The sequence below is a fragment of the Octodon degus genome, unplaced genomic scaffold (genome assembly GCF_000260255.1).
Source record: "Octodon degus isolate 3935 unplaced genomic scaffold, OctDeg1.0 scaffold00204, whole genome shotgun sequence".
Taxonomy (NCBI): domain Eukaryota; kingdom Metazoa; phylum Chordata; class Mammalia; order Rodentia; family Octodontidae; genus Octodon; species Octodon degus.
Window position 1 is genome coordinate 909380 of NW_004524780.1, and position 19646 is coordinate 929025.

Consider the following 19646-nt stretch of genomic DNA (forward strand, 5'->3'; position numbering starts at 1 on the left):
CCAGCGGGAGAGGTGTGAGGTTCGAACTCCAGCAACCTGAGGCTGACAGCTTTGTGGAAGCAGCCACTTAAAGGCCTGAGCTAGGGCCACGCCCCCTATTTTTTATTTATTATTATTTTGCAGAACCAGGGATTGAACTCAGACCCTTGCACTTGCCAGGGAAGCGCTTATTCCACTGAGCCATCTCCCCAGCCCCTTATATTTCTTTTATGATTATTAGTGTTTTCTATTTTTGTCTCAATGTGTTGAACTCACTGTGGAGCCCAGGCTGGCCTCAAACTCAACCATCTTCCTGCCTCAGCCTTTCAAGAGCTGAAATTACAGGCGTGTACCACCATACCCATTTCTCAGTGTTCTTGAAATTGCATTAGTTTCGATCTTGGGGTGGTAGTGATACTAATATTTTATTTGCTTGCAAGTATTTTTTTTTTTTTTTCCGGAACCAGGGATTGAACTCAGGCCCTTGCGCTTGCCAGGGAAGCGCTTATTCCACTGAGCCATCTCCCCGGCCCCGCTGCAAGTATTTTTTGAGTATGCTCCTTGTTTCTTAATTTAGTTGCCCATGGGCCTCTTAGTTGGATTTCAGGTGTGTTTTGAAAAGCACATGGTGGAGAGGGCTGGCCAGGGCTGGCCCCTTCCTCTTGCTGGGGAGGGGGAGACATAGTTGGGTGGAGACCACGCCCAGAGTTGTAGAGAAAGAAAGAGCACTAGCCCTCGCTGTGTGCTGCACTTGTCACCCGCAGTCCTAATGTTTGGTCATTTTTGAAAAGTCATAGCATTTACTGCGAAGGAAAATAAATTTGTGAATTTGAGAAAACTACAACAGCCAGGCATGTGGGTGCTCGCCTGTAAACCGAGTGTTCCGAGAGGGCCAAGACAGGAGGATTGCAAAGTGGAGCCCAGTCTGGGGAACTTAGCAAATACCGAGAGAAAAATAAAAAGACAAAGAAGACGTGGGGATGGTATAAAAAAATGAAACAAGAACCACCCGAAGATGTGGGGACATAGCCCAGCATGAAGCCCTACTGTGGTTCTGGTGCTGTGAACAGGGAGAATCGGTGTCCTCATGACCAGCTACAGTTGATCCAAGCACCTCATCTTGATTCGCAGGGTTGTTCCGAAAGGATGAAGACCTGACCCCGTCCCAGCGAGGGCTCGCTGTGAGGTAGGGACGCTGTCCTGGGCCCTGCCATTGCCCCTGCCCTCTGTTCCAGACACACATTGTCCACAGAGCTAAGTCCTCCCAGGGTGCTTAGCTTGTGAGTCTTGGGTCTTGTTCCTCTGCGTACCTCTGTGCCACCCGATCTGTCTTAGTTTTCTGTGACAGGGTCTCGCTGTATGTAGCCCAGGTGGGCCTTGAACTCATGGCAACCCCACCCCCTCTCAGCCAGACATCCCTGGTCACCCCCCACTCCCCATCTTGCCTGGGTCCTTGGACATAGGGCGCCCCCCTGTGGGCCACCAGTGTCACTTTTGCTGGGTAGAAGTGATTAACAGCCCTAGGAAGAGATGCCACTTGTGGTTGCTGTTGGGCCAGTGCAGAAACGTTAACATAGCACATGGATGCCCTGTTTTCACATATCAGAGGACCAGTCAGACCCTGCTTCTTAGCATCCATCCAGACAGGCTTCCCTCGTTCTTTTTTTATTTTATTTTATTTATTTGTGTGTGTGTGTGTGTGTGGCCAGCTCAGCCCACCAGGGGGCGGGGCTGGCTGGCATGTGGTGCTGGGGGATTGAACCGCGGTCCCTGTGCTTTGCTAAGCTTGTTCTAAGTAGGTGCTTTAGACCACTGAGCCATCTCGCCAGCCCTCCCTCGTTCTTATAGGTATTCTGAAGAGAGTGCCTAGGGCTGGCTTAATTTCAGTCTCCATCTAATATAATTAGAGATCAGATACTTGCTACACTTAGAGAGACATCTTTTTTGAGTATCTTGTTTCAAAATACAAAATTGATAGACACAGGAGTGCTAAAAGGAGGTGATCCCCAGGACAGATAACTAGATCCGGACCCAGGGTCCACTCTGGATCTGAGCTAGCAGGTCTTGGGAATCTTCTTAGATTTTTCCCTGTCTTGATTCTAGTTTTGAGGCGGATGTGGTGGTACACACCTGTAATCTCAGCACTCAGGAGGCTGAGGCAAGAGGATCACTGCCAGTTCAAGACCAGCCAGAGCTACCTAGTGTGTTCCAGGCCAGCCTGAATTGCATAGTGAGACACCATCTCAAAAAGCCAAATTAAAAGAGTAATGTCTTGTCTTTGCAAACTTTGATACATCATATGTCAGTAAGATCAGGCCGTGTGGTATATAACCTGACCTTGTTTCGGGTCTGGAAATAATTGGTGTTTAGAGTGGAGCTTGGCTTCTAGGGGACAAGGGCCCCATTGTCCATCCAGATTGTCCCTGGGTGCCAAGCGGTGCAAAGGAGGAGGAAGCCTGCCAGCAACGTCGTCTCTCTCATCCGCTTTGAGCCTAAAAGGGACATATTTGAGGTCCAAGATACTTACATGTAGGAAAATAATTTTGGAAAACTTTTGGCCAGCATTTGTGGAGATAGTGGTAGGGACCCAGGTGCCCAGGGCTGTTCTTTTGGTTATTTTGAAATAAGATTAACAGCCAATAATATGTAGTGTTCTCAGCTTGTCCTCCCACAGTGCATTTTCAAGGAGAGTGGAGCATGGCCAGAGGGGAGGATGGGGTTGTGCCCTGCTTGCTGGCCCTAGGAGGGACAGTGGATAGCGGACAGGGCCAGCGACCCGATTAAGGCAGCTCCCCTGCTGTCTGTACGGTGTACGATGTACCATCAGCGTGCTTTTTTTTTTTTTTTTTTGCGGAACCGGGGATTGAACTCAGATCCTTATGTTTGCCAGTCAAGCACTTATCCTACTGAGCCATCTCCCCGTCCCCCGTGCTCTTTGATTGGCTGTTTTTACCTGTTTCCTGCGTGCTTGGCAAACTTGCAATACTGTGTGCCATCTGGACAGACCTCAAGACAGAGGAGTCGAAAGCTTTTCAGCCAGGTGTGGTGCTACGTGCCTGTGATCCCAGCGCCCGGGAAGCTGAGGCAGGAAGATCTTGTTCAAGGCCATAGCAAGTTTGAGGCCAGCCTAGGCAATGTAATGAAACCCTGTTGCAGAACTACAAGAAAAAGTGGGGGTTAACCCAGTGCTTTCACACTGAGCTATGGCCCCAGCCCCTCTCCTCCTTTTTTTTTTTTTTTTTTTTTTTTTTGGTGGAACCAGGGATTGAACTCAGGCCCTTGCGCTTGCCAGGGAAGCGCTTCCATCCCTCATTTTTTTTCTTTGCTTTTTTATGTCTTACATCATCATCATCATCATCATCATCATCATCATCATTTTTTCCATTTTCTTTTTGAGACAGGGTCTTGCTGAGTTGCTCAGGCTGGATTTGACTGTGGGCCTCCTGCCTCAGCCTCCTGAGTGCTGGATCTCAGGTGTGCGCTGCCACGCCCACTGGCCCCAGGTGCTGAGTTGCGGTCTTTTTGTTGCAGGCGCATGCCCAGCCTCCTGGAGTACGTGAGCTACACCTGCAACTTCATGGGCATCCTGGCAGGCCCGCTGTGCTCCTACAAGGACTACATCTCGTTCATCGAGGGCCGCACATACCACGGGGCACAGCCAGGTCACGAAGGGAAGGAAGCGGTGCGGTGGGAGCGAATGGACCCTTCTCCAAAGGTGCGTGTGTGCGTGCCCAGCCTGTGCGCTTGCAGCAGCCTCTGCTCTCTGGCAACAGATTTCCCTGTTCACACATTGCATTTCCCCGGCTTCTGTCTTACTGGAGGTGCTCCTGAGGTACGAGATAGCTGCTGTTCAGTTGGCTCTCCTGGTGCTAAAAGTGCAATTGTGGTTAAAGAGCAACAGCTGGGCACGGTGGCGCATGCCCGGACGCCCATTATTCAGGGAGGCTGAGGCAGGAGGATCCCAACCCGAGCAATTTAATGACTGAGAGCCTGTTTCAAAATAAAAAAAGAAAGGAAGAAAAGGGCTGGGGGTGTAGCTCAGGTCAAATGCTCTGATTTCAGTCCCGAGTATTGTAAAGAAAAGGAGTTATTCAGAAACCATGAATGCCTTCAAGAAAGTAATGCTGTGTAGTATGGGGTTGCAAGTGAGTTGCCCCGGCTTTTCTCTTACCTGTGCTGTGGAGCACAGGAGTGCTGAGGGAGGGCACTGTCGCTCGAGTTTTACTTACTTTTTTTGACCAGGCAGTTGTGGAAAACCACTGAAAGGGGCTCCTTTTCTGTTATCTTCCTTAAAGAGTGCAAGACTCCTGCAGTGGTCTTGGGTCCCCATGTGCTTAGCAGCGTAGCTCGGAACAGCTACGTTCCGGAAACAGCCCATAAGTTAAGATACAAAGAAAGTGTGATATTTACACACCATGGGGTACTACTCTGCCATAAAGGATAAAGTTGAGTCACTTTTAGGAAAATGGGCGCCCCTTGAGGTCACAGTGTTATAAATCAGACACACAGGCTTAAATATCATCTGGTTTCTGTTATATAAGAAGCCCATGATATAAATTACGAGCAAAATAAAAGACAGATAGTAGGAGGGAGATGGATCTTTCTCAGAGTGAAGGGGACTGAGAGATGCAGGGGGCAGAGGAAAGGCAGGGATCGGGGACCAGAGAAGGATGACAGCATGCGGGGTGCACACTGCAGACATGGCTCTCCATATAGTGAAAACCTGAATGTCCCAGGCGAAGCTCAAGGCTAGTGGTGACCGCGTCCTCCCTCGCAGGCGGCAGTGACGCAGAAGCTGCTGGTGTGTGTGCTGTCCCTGCTGGTGCACCTGACGGTCTGCAGCGCGCTGCCTGTGGACTACAACATTGACGAGCAGTTCCGGGCCACAGCCTCTTGGCCGACCAGGGTAGCCTACCTGTACATCTCTCTGCTGGCTGCCCGGCCCAAATACTACTTTGCCTGGACCTTAGGTGAGTGACAGACTGGAAGGTGGACTTCTGTGCTCCATGTTCAAGAGCATCTCATCTTTGAAACAACCATGAAAGTGCCCTTGTTTGAATTGTTGCTGTTCATTTTTTTGTGATGGGTACTCCTATTGACCAGGCTAGCCTTGAATTCCTGGGCTCCAAGGTTTCTCCTGTTTCAGCCTCCCCAGAAGCCGGTGCTGCAAGCCAGCACCAGCAACTCTGGTTCACGAGCGCCCTCTGGAGACCATCTCTGTGGAGAATTTAGAAGAATTCTCCACAGCCCTCTGTAAGAATAATCTTAACTAGATAAAGACTAATTTTATTATCATATGGTAAGAATGCATGAATTGAGTCAGACACGGTCGTGCAAGCTTTGTATCCTACCACTTGGGAGGCTGAGGCAGGAAGATTGCCATGAGTTGAAGGTTGCCATCCTGGGGCTTCCCAGCCAGACTATAGTGGCCGAATTTGAATTTGCCTGTCTGTACCAAGGAGCCCTGCTGAGCTCGGCCACGGGGCACGTTGGGGCCGTGAAGGAGCAGTGAAGGTTGACTTCTGGTTTGATGTCCCTGGAGTGGTATTCCCTGATTGGCCCTTTTGGTGTCTCAGCAGGAGGTTAGGGGCCTGCAGGAGGCCAGCAAAGGTGGGAAGAATGAAGGTTTGGGGGAGTCAGTGCCCGTGGAAACCACAGAGAGGGTTGCGGCCATTAGTAATCGATTCACCTTAGAATTCTGTAAAACAAGAATGTTGCTGTGTGGATCAGTGGGCCTGAGACTCAGAGTCCTGGGCCCGTGACTGCTTGCTCACTCACCCCACAGAGGGACACGTCTCACCTGTTTATTCCTTGTTTCTGGGGTGTAATTATTTTAAAGTCTCATTTAATGAGTAAAACACACTATGAAGAGTAACACAAGCTAAAGATGTGTATTGGATGGATTTGGGCTTCTTCATTCTTTTGTTCTGGCACAAACAATAGTGCTTTTTTTTTTTTTTTGTATTTTAGGGAAGGGTCTACAGGGTGCTCAGGGTCTCAACTACTAGATCAGACTCATAGTGATCTACCTGTTTACAGCCTCCCAAGAGCCGGGATTACAGGCACGTGCCACTATGCCCAGTCTCAATTGCCATCTCAGCATGCCCTGGGGGCAGAGCCAGCACAGCAGGCTTGGGGATCGAACCCCCATCCCTATGCCTGCTTGCAGTTGCTTTAATCTGCTGAGCTATTTGACTGGTCCAGTAGTGCTTTTCCAGTTGCTTAGGGAAGGACCAATTTGAGGCAGAGACTTCTTTTGCAGCCTCATCCATCCAGTGTGCAAATCGAAGATGCCCAGTTACGCCAGGTGCTACAGAGGGTCAAGAAACAAACTCTGGAGCCTTGCGTAGAATGGGTTCTGGGGATTGAAGAAAGAGCAAAACATGTGCCTCCCCCTTATGTTTTCATTTAAAATAAAGGTCACATGTCAGGCTTAGTCCCTTTGCTCATCATTGATGCCTTCAAAAACATTTATTTGGGCTCCCATTTCAGTCCATAGCTGGCTAGCTCCATGGCAGGACCATGAGGGAGAGGGGCCTGGTGGAAGAGAGCTGCTCAGGGCATGATGAACAGGAAGTGGAAAGGAAGGGAGGAACCGGGAAGGAGAGAAACCCTTCTAGGCCACGCCTCCAGGCTCAGCTCTTCTGGCCAAACCTTGCCTCTGCGGCAAATCAAGGTGAAGCTCGGTCATCCAGTCACCTACCAGAAGCCCTGTTCTGTGCATGAGGCCTTGGGGGATGCCTAGGTCTAAGCCAAATCAGAGAGGATCAAAGGGCAGCGTATGGGATAGCATGTGCCTTCTGGGGGCAGACAGCAGATGGTACAGAAGTTCTTAGTCTTTCTTCTTTTTCCTTTCTTTTTGCCACAGCGGATGCTATTAATAACGCTGCAGGCTTTGGTTTCAGAGGATACGATGGGAACGGAGTGGCTCGCTGGGACCTAATTTCCAACCTGAGGATTCGGCAGATAGAGGTCAGTGAGTCACTAGGGAGTCCTGACTGTCCTCATCTTGATGTGCTGCCTTTAGGGTGAGATCAGAGTTGTCACTAATGACGGTAGTTACTGCTGATGGTGACCTTGTGGCCCTGGGTCCAGCAAGTGCTACAGATACAATCCTCGCCCTGTGGAATGTGGGCTTTGTGGGCAGGAAAGTGGGTCATGATCTGTGACCTGCAGTGTTTAAAAGCCCCATCCGGGCTTAGGGTATGGGCTCGGGAAAGCAGCCTTGAGCGATAGGATTTGGAGCTGTGCGTAGGGGGAGCAGATGGGGTCATAGTTTTCAGTGTTCTTCTAGGTATGGTAAAAATGACAGGCTGTAAGACCAGAGGGTCCCTGGGATGACAGGCTGCTCGGCCAGTCTCTAGCCCAGGTGGGAGCCAACGCCGGGCCCCAGGTAGAAACCTGCTTTTCCTAGTGAGGGCAGAGCCAGGTGGCACCGAGATTCCAAGTAACCAGGGACCTGAGGGGTGAGGGCAGCAGGGAGCATGACTCCAGGTGCAAAGTGGCAGAGCTCACAGATGATGTTTGGGGACATACTGGTCCCCAGTGGGAGGGACAATCACTCGGGCCGTGGTGGTTCTAGCATGACTTTCCTGTCGCTGTCTTCTGACAGCTTTGTGAATGTCACCACACCAAAGAAAGTGGGGAGGGTTATTTACCTTCTGCTGTCCCAATAAGAAGCAAACTGTGAGCCTGGCTTAAGGCTCATCTGAGTGCACACCTGTGACCCCAGCACTCAGGAGGCTGAGGCAGGAGGATCACTCATAGTTTGAGGCCACCCTGGGCCACACACTGAGATCCTGTCTCAAAAGAGAAAGGAAACATTATTAAAACTATCATTGTGAAGCAGTTTTTAGGTTTTTTGTTTTTGTTTAAATTTGCGTTAGTCCATGTTTGCTGTACATGCATAAGGGTTGAATTCAGGTGGCACATGAACAGAACACAACTTCGTTCTTTCTATGTCCCCTGTCCCCACCCCCTCTAGCTCTTGGTCTCCTCCCCATTTGCAGACCTCTCCCTGTTTTTGTCTTTAACTTCTCTTTCATTTATTTATACTTCAGGTTGCTTGATTAGATGGGTTTGAATTTCTGGCACTGTAAAGTGTTAGGACTTCTATGTAAAGTCCCTTATTCTGTTGGCCACAGAGAAAGAATCCTTTGTTTTTCAGATGTCAACCAGTTTCAAGATGTTCCTGGATAACTGGAACATCCAGACAGCACTGTGGCTCAAAAGGTGCGTTGCTCAGCTGGAGGCCGCTGCTGTCGCACGCTCAGCGACGCTGTGGGCAGCATCAGATGGGAGGGCCCAGTGTCCCTAGGAGATGAACCAGTGCCTCCCTGCCAGGCCTGTCACAACAGAACTATATGGGTTGAGTCCTGAGTGTCTCTGACGCTGTCCCCTCGGCCTCCTTCAGGCCTCTGCCAGTGTCTCCCACCAGTTTCCTCTCCTCCACTAGAAATTTGGCTGTAACCGGGTGTGGTGGCACAGGCCTGGAATCCCAGCACCCAGGAAGCTGAGGCAGGAAGACTGATGCAAGTTCAAGGTCTAGCCTGGACTTGGTAGCAACTCCCTGTCTCAAAAAACTAAACAGAAAATAAAGAGTTTCTAGTGTTTTTAAAGAGAGTATTAAAATAATGTAGATTAAAATCCTAGCATTAATAGTCATTAAAATCTATTTCTGTAAATTGTATAGACCCTCAAACACTAGGAACAATCATTTTGGTGATTGCTTTAGGAAGAAATGGGAATTGAATTTCTATTCCTGAACGTGACCCTTAACTGCTCCCAGATGGCAGCCAGGACTGCCCCCTACACTAAGTGGCATTTGCTGCTTGGCCGCCGCGCCCCCTCCAACCAAGGGACAGAGTGACCTGGGGTGGATGAGCCCACTGCTCACGGGTTCTGTCTGTCCCCCTCAGGGTGTGTTACGAGCGAGCCTCCTTCAGCCCGACGGTGCAGACCTTCTTCCTGTCGGCCATCTGGCATGGCGTGTACCCTGGTTACTACCTGACGTTCCTCACGGGGGTGCTCATGACTCTCGCTGCCCGGGCTGTGAGTATGGGAGCCGTGCGTGGCCTCAGCCCCGCAGCCCCGAAGCGGCTCACTGTTCATGTTCCTAACATGCAGACGTACTTGCAAGCTGTCGCCTGCCTTAGCATAGCACGGTTTCAGCACTCACGCAGCCAAGGCAGGAGGGTGGCTGCAAGGTTGAGACCTTCATGGGCGGTGTAGTGAGACCCTGTCTCAAAAAACAAATAAACATAAAAACATAAAACTACAGCAAAGTTGCAATAAACTCTTAAACCACTATCCCGAAATCACCAGCTTACATCTTATTGTATTCACCGTAAGCAGACAGACAGACAGACAGACAGACAGACACACACACACACACACACACACACACACACACACATCCCCATCCCCTGTGCATGTGCAAGCCTTTTCTGTTCTGTAGTCCCCATCAGCTGTGCATGACACTTGTCCTTCCACACGCTTGAATTGCTGAGGTCACTCTGGCCACTTCACGAGGTTCATTTAGAGACAGCGAGTCTTCTCTGTTCTGGATTTCAGATGAGAAGTAACTTCAGGCATTACTTCACGGATCCCCCGCAGCTGAAATTCTGTTACGACATCCTCACGTGGATGGTGACGCAGATTGCAATAAGCTACACCGTTGTGCCCTTCGTGCTCCTGTCTGTAAAGCCGTCCTTTACCTTCTACAGGTAAGTATTTCTCTTCAAATTCATCAGTGGGAAGAATAGTAGGGTTTTCTTTTTTTTTTTTTTTCTTGAGACAGGGTTTGGCTATGTAGTCCAGGCTGGCCTTGAACTCATTATGTAACCCAGGGTGGTTTTCAGCAGGTATCTGTCCTCCTGCTTCAGCCTCTGAGTGCTGGGATGACAGATGTGTGGCTGATGTGTGAATAGTATTTTTCAAAGTAAGTCCAAAATTTCAAGGAAAAATAGTACCATAGCCTCATATGTATTGTACTTTTTCATCTTAAACCAAGCAGTCCAGATTGTCCTCATGGACCGACTCAGCTTACCTGGGCCACATCTTAGCCGTGGTTCAAATAGACACTGCTGCTAGGCTCTGGCTCTCAGGAAGCATGAGTTAGAAGCCCAATAATTGTGCAGAGCCAGTGGGACAGACAAAAGAGTTCTTTACAAAGAGTTTTGTTAATAAGCACCTTTTTGTGTATGTCCTCTGAAGCTGTGGCCTTAAACCCTCGCAGAGGACTGTAACTCTGTAGTCTCCCGCTTACCAGCAGCTGGTGTAAACTGTGGTTTATAAATACCCCAGCTGCCAGGCCTGGGGAGCATGCGGTAACCCCAGCACTCATGAGGCGGAGACCGGAGGATCACTGTGAGTTCAAGGCCAGCCTAGGCTGCACAGTTGAGTTCTAGGCCAGCCTGAACTGCATACCAATACCTTGCCTCAAAAGAACCCCAAATTAAAAATAAACAGATACTCCCCAGCTACACTCTGGAGTTCTGCTTTCTAAAAGGAAAGATAGAAGAATAGCAAACAAATACTCCCCAAGGGGACCTGTGATGTGTGGACGCATGTGCATTGTGGATTACTAGCAGACTTTGATAAATAGCCGAGGTATGGTGGTGCGCACCTGGAATCCTAGCACTTGGGAGGCTGAGGCAGAAAGATACAAGTTCCAGCAAGGCTATCTCCACAAAAGAAATTAAGAAATGCTTTTCCTTTTTTCTTTTAGCTCCTGGTATTTCTGCCTTCACATTTGTGGAATCTTAGTTTTATTATTGTTGCCAGTGAAAAAATCCCGGAGAGGAGAGACCACATCTGAAAACCTCGAACCCTCACCTTCCCCAAAATCTGACAAAAGAGACAGTTCTGTAGGGCAGAACAGCTTCCCCACGACGAACAGTATTAGCAGTCAGAGCCAGGAGGTGGGCCTCAGACACTGCTCCCCCCAGCCGTGACGCTTCGGGGGCGTAGCTCGGTCTCCGCTGTGCTGGGCTCGGGTCGTCCACAGATGGGCAGGGAAGGGACGGCATGGAGGGCACGGCCGGCGCCGAGGCAAGCAGCTCTGCAGCCGTCCCCGGCCGCACCGTACTCGGAGTGTCTCATCCTCAGTGGCACCAGCGACCCTCCCCGCCTGCATCCCCGAGGCCAGGCGTGAGCCCCGTCGCCCAGTGCACGCTGCACATCCCGAGTGTGAAGCAGCAGAGACGGAATCGTGCCATTCGGTGATTGCAACAGATTCACTTTTCCAAATGAATGTCTTGCCTTAAACCCTCTATTTCTGAAAATATTGCTCCCCGGTGGTCTCTTCAGGTGGAACGGTGTGAGAGGCCTGCTTCAGTATTCCATGTCATGTGCAGTAAAGGGATTTGGGAAGATTTTGAAACTGAATATTTAAGATTAAGGAGACTTTTTTAAAAACGCAATAAACATCTCAGTATTTGAAGGGTTTTCTTAAAGTATCTCATGGTGGAAATTCATAGTGAGCCAGGTGTGGTGGTGCATGCCTGTCATCCTAACACACCGGAGGCTGAGGCAGGATGATCAAGGGGTTTGATCAGGCTGGGCTACGTAGTGAGTTCAAGGCCAGCCTGGACTATCTAGGGAGAGAGACCCTGTCTCAAAAAACAAAGACAAAAATAAAGTAAAATTCATAGTGAAACTGTCTGCAGTTTGGGTTACCAAATTATAGGTACCTGGTTTCACTGGAGAGCGTAATTATCTTGTGGCAGTCAGAGAGCCCTTCCAGGAAGAATTTTAAGCATAATTAAAGGTTGGTAATATGATATTTTAAGCTTATTTTCTTTAAAAAAAAAAAAAAAGAAAAAAGATAAGGCTGGCCAACCCGCAGCAAGAGACAGAACATGTTCCCTTTCTGCATCAGAGAGCTACGTGAGGGCTAAGAGTTTAATAACTGGGTATACTTTGGACTTCTCAATGAAATTTATCAAGCATAAGTTATATAAAATTCAGACAGGTATTGTGTACACCTGTAATCCCAGCACTCGAAGGCTGAGGCAGGAGGGCCACCATGAGTTCAAGACCAGTGCAAGGGAGACAGTGTCTCAAAAAACACACAAAAAAGTAAGATAGAATGCAAAGAGATGAGGCAACAGTGGCGGCTGGCTGGAAGGTTTTAAAGTGACTCCTATAATGAGAGTTACTCTGCGGCTCACCCTTTCTTATTCTTATTACTTTGATTCCTGTGCAGGGACAGTAGGGGGCTGTAAGAAAATGAAAACTGAATGACACATGTGAGCTTCATTTGGGAGAGCCATAGGGCACTGTTAGCTTCTGAGCCAGTGAGCCACCATCTGGGCTACTGGGCCGGCGTGGGCACTGGCTGGGCTTCACCGCAGTGATCTTTGGGCCCTGTGGTCCTGGGCCTGTGGCAGTGGGTAGCATAATTAAAGGTTGGTAATATGATATTTTAAGCTTATTTTCTTTAAAAAAAAAAAAAAAGAAAAGAAAAAAGATAAGGCTGGCCAACACGCAGCAAGAGACAGAACACGTTCTGTGATAGTGAGCTTAGGATGGGAGCAGGCAGGGAGCAGCACTCTTCTTTGTCCTTTGACAAAGATGTCTCTGTCCTTTGACCAATCTTTTATAGATTTCTTTTTGCCTTAAAATTTTTAATGAAATGTAAAATTGTCTGTCTATGATGAGTTTCTGTGATGACTAATAAATCTGTAAGTGAGGTTAAGGACAAAACAATCTGGCTGAGGCTGTGGAATATTTCATTTAAAGAAGAAGGGCCAGGGCCAGGGATATAGCTCAGTCGCACAGCACTTGCCTGGTAAGTGCAAGGTCCTGAGTTTGATTCCTGGTACAAAAGGTGGGGGGCAAAACATCAGGGGATTGTTTTAGCACTTAAGAAATGTCTTTGCTCTTCTTTCCTTCTTTTCCTTTTTTTCCCCTCTCTCTGTTTCTGTTTGTCTCTCTGTCTCTGTCTCTGTCTATGTCCAGGCTGGCTTGGAACTCACAAAAATCCAGCCTGCCTCAGCCTCCTGAGTGCTCGGATTGCAAAGTAGGACTCAGCCATGTTCATATTACTTTTCACTCTTCAGTCATCTTGAAAGCGCGCGGAGATGACCGATGACATCATATCTGTATTGGTTCATTTGGTGCTTCTTAGCGGGAACATAGTTATTCTTCCCTTGATGTCATTTCCTTCAAACAGTAATAATTCATTTAATTTGAAATGTTTCGGCTGTCACCATTTTAGGAGTGGCTCATTGTCTTTTTAAGATAAACATTTTTGTCGGGCATGGTGGTGTGCGCTTGGAACCACAGCACTCAGGAGGCTGAGGCAAGGGGGTCACTGAGAGTTCGCGGCCAGCCAGAGCTACATAACAAGACCCTGTCTCAAAAAAACCAAAAGACGAATAAGCAGTTTTAGTGCAACTAAGGATCACTGGGGAAGTTCATGTCACTTCTAAAATACTTCTAAAAATGTGCGGGGAGCACATCTCTCATCAGCCAGCACTGCCCACTGGGTGGAAACAGTTTTTGTTGCTGGATCCCACCACATGTGACACATGCACCTGATTTTCATGCACCACAGAGAGAGTGTGTGTGTGTGTGTGTGTGTGTGTGTGTGTATGCACATGCGCACATGTGTCTGAGGTTGACCCCAAGGCCCTTGCACTGAGCTATATCCCTGTGCTTTTTAATTTTTTTGAGGTAGGACCACTTAAATTGCCCAGGCTGGGCTTAAACTTGGGCCTTTCCTACCTCAGCCCCACTTGGAGGAAACTGGGGGGAGAGCAGGCACAGGCGGCTGTGGAGCCCCGGCCTTGCTGGCTGTCCCTCCCTTCCTTGGAGAAAGGGTCCACAGGAGTAGAGGGCAGATTCACCAAGACCTGCATCTCTGTCCCCAGTGCAGTTCAGAGTATGGGGAAGGTTGTCATGGCAACAAGAAACCCTTTTAATCCATTAAATCAGAAGGGTGACAATGTGCCATTTGTGCTGTCTCCAGCCCTTAAAATGTCTGTTTCATAGAGAAATAGATTGTATGAGTGGGAAATAAGTGTTTTGTTTTTTTTCTTTCTCTCTGCCTTTTTGGTTTCCTTGAAATGTGAATTTAGAGAAGACATACTGTGAAAGAGGAATTTCTAGCCAGGTGGTGTGGTGGTGCACCTTGTCATCCCAGCACTCAAGAGGCCGAGGCAGGAAGGAAGATCACCCCACCTTCAAAGCCAGCCTGGGCCACATAATGAGACCCTGTCTTAAAAAAGATTATATAAATTTCTGACCTTGCTGAACAGTGTCTACCACTATAAAACTTCTCCAAATTTATTATGTTCCAAGAATTTAGTTAACCTTTATTTTAAACTACAGAAGACAATTCCTTTAAAATTTTGTCACTGAAATAGTTACACAGGCTATACTCTTAATTTGAGACTAAATTTTTAAAATTTATTTATTTATTTATTTATTGGTGGAACTGGGGATTGAACTCTGGCCCCTGCACTTGCCAAGCAAGTGCTTACTAAGCTATCTCCCCAGCCCCGAGACTAAATTCTTAAGACAAATAATCTTCCTTATTGAAAATTAATAGCTTGTAGATATTTGCATATTCACAAAAAAATTCACAAACATATTCTGGATGTTTACTCTTATTTCCTGGTTTATAATTCTTAGATAATTGCTCTTAAAGCCTGCTTGCTTTCGTTCTGTTTTTCTGTTTCCTTCTTTGTTTTGAGACAGGATCTTACTGCATGGCCCATGTTGGCCCCAAGTTTACTGCCTCAGCCCCCTGAGTGCTGGGATCAGAGAAGTGAGCCACCACGCCTAGCCAAGAGTTCTAATTGTAATTAAAAGAAAAGTTACGGATTCAGTGTACTTCCACACAGGCGCCTGTGGCTGTATTTGCTAAGACCTTATCTAAACTTGGGTATGACCAGCATTAGTGGGGGGTTACATAAGCATTTAGAGTCTGTCCTGGCCGACGTTCAATGTAGGTGCAGAATTCTGAGTAACGCTGGGGCTCACACAGGCGCCGGGGAATGGCTGCTCACGCAGAGCCGCTCTGATGCTGAAGCTGCTTCACGGTGTACAATGAAGTGGGTTTGCATCAGTCGTGGCTCTTCATAATGCAGCGAAAGGCTGCACTTCCTGCTCTTCAGTTTTTTGAGACAGGGTCTTGCTATGTTCCCCCTGGCCTTGGCCTCATGGTGTAGCCCAGGCTGGCCTTGCAGTCCTGGCGAGAGGCCTGCCTCAGCCTCTCAGGTGCTGGAATTACAGGTGTGCACCAGCATGCCTGGCCTTGAGTGTGTGTTGTAGAAAAAGAAAAGAAATCCGTTCTGAAATTAGAATTGAAAGGATTAGAATGTAGGGGGTCTCTAGAATTTTTCTGCCACACCCTGTATTCAAGTCTATTTATAATAATGCTCCTTACAAAAGAAAACTGAAGTGAAATTTTCCACATCGATATTTTCTAGCAATGCCCTTATATTCAACCAGAAAGCTGCTTTTTCAGGATCTTGTACAGAGTGTGCAGCCAGTGACATTTAAATTGGCAGGCTGCTTAATAATGTTTTGTATGTTTTAAAATAATATTTATTTTAATAGATTTTTAATATCATGCCTACCCCAATAAAGAACTGACAGGTTCCATAGATCACTGATTGGGAAAACTTCATGAAACAGAGCCTAGAGACACATTTTTATGCCAACTAATTTGTCTCACTTTTGAAAACTAATACTAGGCTCTTTTAGTACAACTTTTATAAAGCAAAGAAAAACAAATAGGCCCAGGATTATCTACTGTATAAAATAATAATAGAAAGACCCATGTAGAATTTACCCAATAATAATCTAAAACTTACCTGGTGATACTCAGCTGTCTTTTCCAGCCACGTTTTACCAGATTTGCTACTATAAGAGGAAAAAGGAAATAGCACTAGAAACCACAATTACCCAACAGCCCATGCTGTGCAGCTGAGTGGTCTCCTCGCAGCAGGCCTGGGGAGGAGGAAGTGAGCAGCTGCTCCTGACAGGGCTCTCAGGTGACTGCTTCTGCCCTGGTCTCTGTCTGTCCTTCACATGAGAGGACAAAACATACAAAGAGACTGTGACAGGCTTTTAGATGCTGTGCAGTATTAGGGTTGTGACTGCGTGGCTTAGTCAGTGGAGGACACTGGATCATGAGCCAAAGGACTCCAGCATTGAACACGAATGTGTCCGCAGCCAGCCAGCTCATCTTGTCACTGGCTAGGGCCTTGACACAGGGGAGGAATGAAACTCACAATAGTCCTGGGGAAACCAGGCTGCCATCCTACCAAGTGAGGGTGGCGGCTTGTCTCCACTGCCCTCCAGAGCCACATGTCACCGCTGTGACCCTGGGTCATCTGCAATGTCCTAACTCCAGGCCACCAAAGGCAGTATTTACACTTCCTCCCTCGGGGAAGTCTTGTGTGGGCTGTGCTTTCTGTTCTTAGCATTCCAAAATATTTTTTTAAAGAAGTGTTATTTTTCAACAGATCCCTAAATCAGGTGTTGCACAGTCGGTCAACGGGAGCCCTCACTGTCCCCTTGTGCGGGGATGGGACAAACCCGAGGCCACACCTCACCTTGTCAGTCCCCCTGAACTGGTGGCCAAGCGCTGGGTGTGAAAGGTGTTTTTAATGTACATGTTCTTCCTTTTTCTAATTTGCGTGTCTTTAAAACTGATTAAATAGTAGTTTAAAAGTATATGCTGTGTGTTTGCTAATTTCGGAGTCTCTGACTTCTGTCTGTAGAGGTAAGCTCTGGCTCTCATGAGATGGGTTGTTTTATGAAGGAGTCTTCCATAGAGTGACAATATTCATGTCATGACTATTTTCTGGTTTTTTGAGACAGGGTCTCACTGTGTAGTCAAAGCTGGTCTTGAACTTGCCGAGGAGCCCAGCCAGGCCTCAAACTCCCAGTGATCCTCCTGCCTCTGCCTCCTGAGTCCTAGGTTATAGGGAAGGGCTACTGTGCCATTTACATTTACAGAATTCAAAGCAGTGAGAAGAGTTCAGTGGTGTGTATGTTCTTCTCTTCACGCTGGTGCTGTCTTCCTCTGAGAGTGATTTCTTTTGGTGGCACTGTCAGGACATAAAGGGATAAAATGAGCCAGCAGTTCTATTACTTCTTGTCCAGAGTGACAGGAAGGCAGGCAGTGGAACAACCCGAGATGCACCCCGCAGGAGACAGGCCAGATGAGGGGCGCCTGACTTCTGAGTCAGTTTGTTCCCAGAGGACCTGGCCCGCTCCCAGGGTCAAGACGAGACTTCAGTCGAAATCACAGGCTTCTGGCTCAGTTCCACTGGGATCCCAGTCATCAACACAAGCAGGGTTTCTAGTTTACAATATGTGGGCCCCCGGGGAGTCCCCACATGAGCAGCTTCAAACCTGAACCCTAGGCCTTCAGGCGTGGAATTCTTCTTGTCAAATCAAAGCAGATGATAGATTTGTATTTTCCAGATCCTTTGGCTTCAGTACTCAAGAGAAAATCATGTTACACTTTGGATTTCTCTTTGTGCATCCATCTTCCATGAGGCCCGCCCCAGGCCCAGAGCCCTACCCATCCCAGAATCCACTGCGCACCCGGCTCTGGAACACTCCACCTTCTGCTCCGAGAAAACCCACGTCTGTCTGGAGGACACAGCCTCTTGTAGGCTGGGGTTTGAACCCACAACCTTCATGCTGAGCTCATTCCCAGCCTTTTCTATGTTTTAAGACAGGGTCTCAGTACGTTGCAAGGGTGCCCAGGCCATGTTCTAAGAGCAGTCGTGGGTATACATGCCCTTGTTAAATCTAGTGGCTTCCTGCACGGCCTCTGCCCCCAGGCTCGTGACAGTCATGCTGTCCAGCATCACCCTGGCAGTGCCAATAGATTAGGGCATTCTCCACGTCACTACCTGGGCCTTCTGGTCTCCTGGAAAACTTGGGCATTGCCTCTACTCTCACCCTGCCTCCCATGCACCCTACCCACTCCTCATGGTTCAGCTGTGGGGGTCTGTGTACTCCACTAATAACTGATTATTTCCACATGATGAGGCATGGTGACACAAGCCTGGGATCCCAGCCCTGGGGAGGCTGAGGCAGGAGGATCGCTGCAAGTTCAAGGCCAGCTTGGCTCCATAGTGAGACCGTGTCTCAAGACAACAAGAACTCCACCACAGCTTCCAACCTACAGACCCTTCTGCCCCTAACCGCCTATAGTATTAGGGGTCTTTTTAGAAAATTAAGATTAAAAAATGAGGCTGGAAGTGGTGGCACACACCTACAATTCCAGTAACTCGGGGCTGACGCAGGAGGACTCAAATTCAAGCCTAGCCTGAGTAAGTCAGAGACTCAGCAAGACCTTGCCTCAGAAGGGCTGGGGATTAGTGCTGTTATCTCCTCTTCCCGTGGCTATGTGGGCTGCCCAGGGAGCCCCTGGGGTACCAGGATCATGGGCATGTGCCACCATGCCCGACCTGTCAACGTCTTAAGAGGAGATGTTCATATTCAAAATTACTGACTTAGACAAAGTCCGAGAACCACAATCCCTTAGGTCAGCAGGGGAGACAGGTGTTTTAAAAACCACATTCCTTGCCTCGCTTCCACTGAGGGCCAAGCCTTGACTTTTCCAGAGGTTCACAGGGTGGGGCCTGATGGTGAACATGTGTATTCCCAGCACTGACACTCTGGAGGTTGAAGTAGGAGTACTGCAAGTTGGAGCTTAGCTTGGGCAATTTAGCAAAACAACTGTTGCAAAATAAATGAATACAAGGGGCTGGAGATGTAGCTCAGTGCAAAGGCCCTAGTTCATTGATCCCCAGTACTGCAGAGAAAGCAAGTGCCCAAGTGGTTAGGGTGTGTTTTCACCAATGCGTCAATGTGGGCCCTCGTGAGAAAAGCTGAGGAGTTTGGCTTTATCAGAACCGATTATGAGGCTGGCATAGTGGCTCACACCTGTCGTCCCAGCACTTGGGAGACTGAGGCAGGAGGATCGCTGTGAATTCCAGGCCAGCCTGAGCAACATAGTGAGTTCAAGGCCAAGGTGAGACTCTGCTTAAAAAGAAAGAGGAAAACAAAAATCCTGGTGGTGTTCTTGGCTTGCGTGGGGACTTGCATCCGTGAGTTTGTAGGAAAAGATGTTATAACTGCAAGAAGATAAGAGGAGATGGGGGGGGGCTCAGGCTTGAGTAATGGCTGAGGGGACACAGATGTGGGCCTCAGCTAGGGACACCTTTGAGGACAGTGGGGATGACTGGCAATCACAGCCCTGCTGGGCGACAGCCACTGAGTCCCTGGGAGCCAAGGAGCTTTCGCGTCATGCGGAGGACCTGCATCACTGGATGGACAGGTGCAGGAACATGGGGCTCCACTGGAGGGCCAGATGACAGGTGACTGAGGCCACGGGGGACACCATGAGGTTCCCAAGTAGCTCTTCCCTGGGGTTCTTAGTCTACATGGGGCAGGAGTCGGGCTGGATGAATTCAGGGCTATTAAAATTGAATTGCTAGGACCAGCGAGATAGCTCAGTGGACTCAGCGACTGCTTAGGCAAGCTCAAGGACCGGGGATTTGAACCCTGGTACCCCATGCTACGCGAGCCCCACCCCTGGGCATGCTGAGCCGGCCACGGAGACCAGGAGCACCTGTAATCCCAGCACTGGGGAGGCTGAAAACAGGGATCACTACAAGTCCAGTCTG

The 19646-nt window shown here is 48.6% G+C and overlaps 1 protein-coding gene across 2 annotated transcripts in view; it reads left to right on the top strand.

Annotated features, from left to right (window-relative positions):
* Nucleotides 1-11507, top strand: part of Mboat2 (membrane bound O-acyltransferase domain containing 2) — a 55584-nt gene extending 44077 nt beyond the window's left edge. For both annotated transcript variants that reach the window (XM_004644603.2, XM_023704805.1), the window contains exons 6-13: nt 1111-1165; nt 3511-3694; nt 4757-4949; nt 6848-6951; nt 8147-8211; nt 8898-9030; nt 9553-9704; nt 10709-11507. In XM_004644603.2, coding sequence (XP_004644660.1) covers nt 1111-1165; nt 3511-3694; nt 4757-4949; nt 6848-6951; nt 8147-8211; nt 8898-9030; nt 9553-9704; nt 10709-10934 — 1112 coding nt within the window. In that variant the 3' untranslated portion in view covers nt 10935-11507. The remainder of the gene's footprint in view (nt 1-1110; nt 1166-3510; nt 3695-4756; nt 4950-6847; nt 6952-8146; nt 8212-8897; nt 9031-9552; nt 9705-10708) is intronic.
* The last annotated feature ends 8139 nt before the right edge of the window (nt 11508-19646 follow it).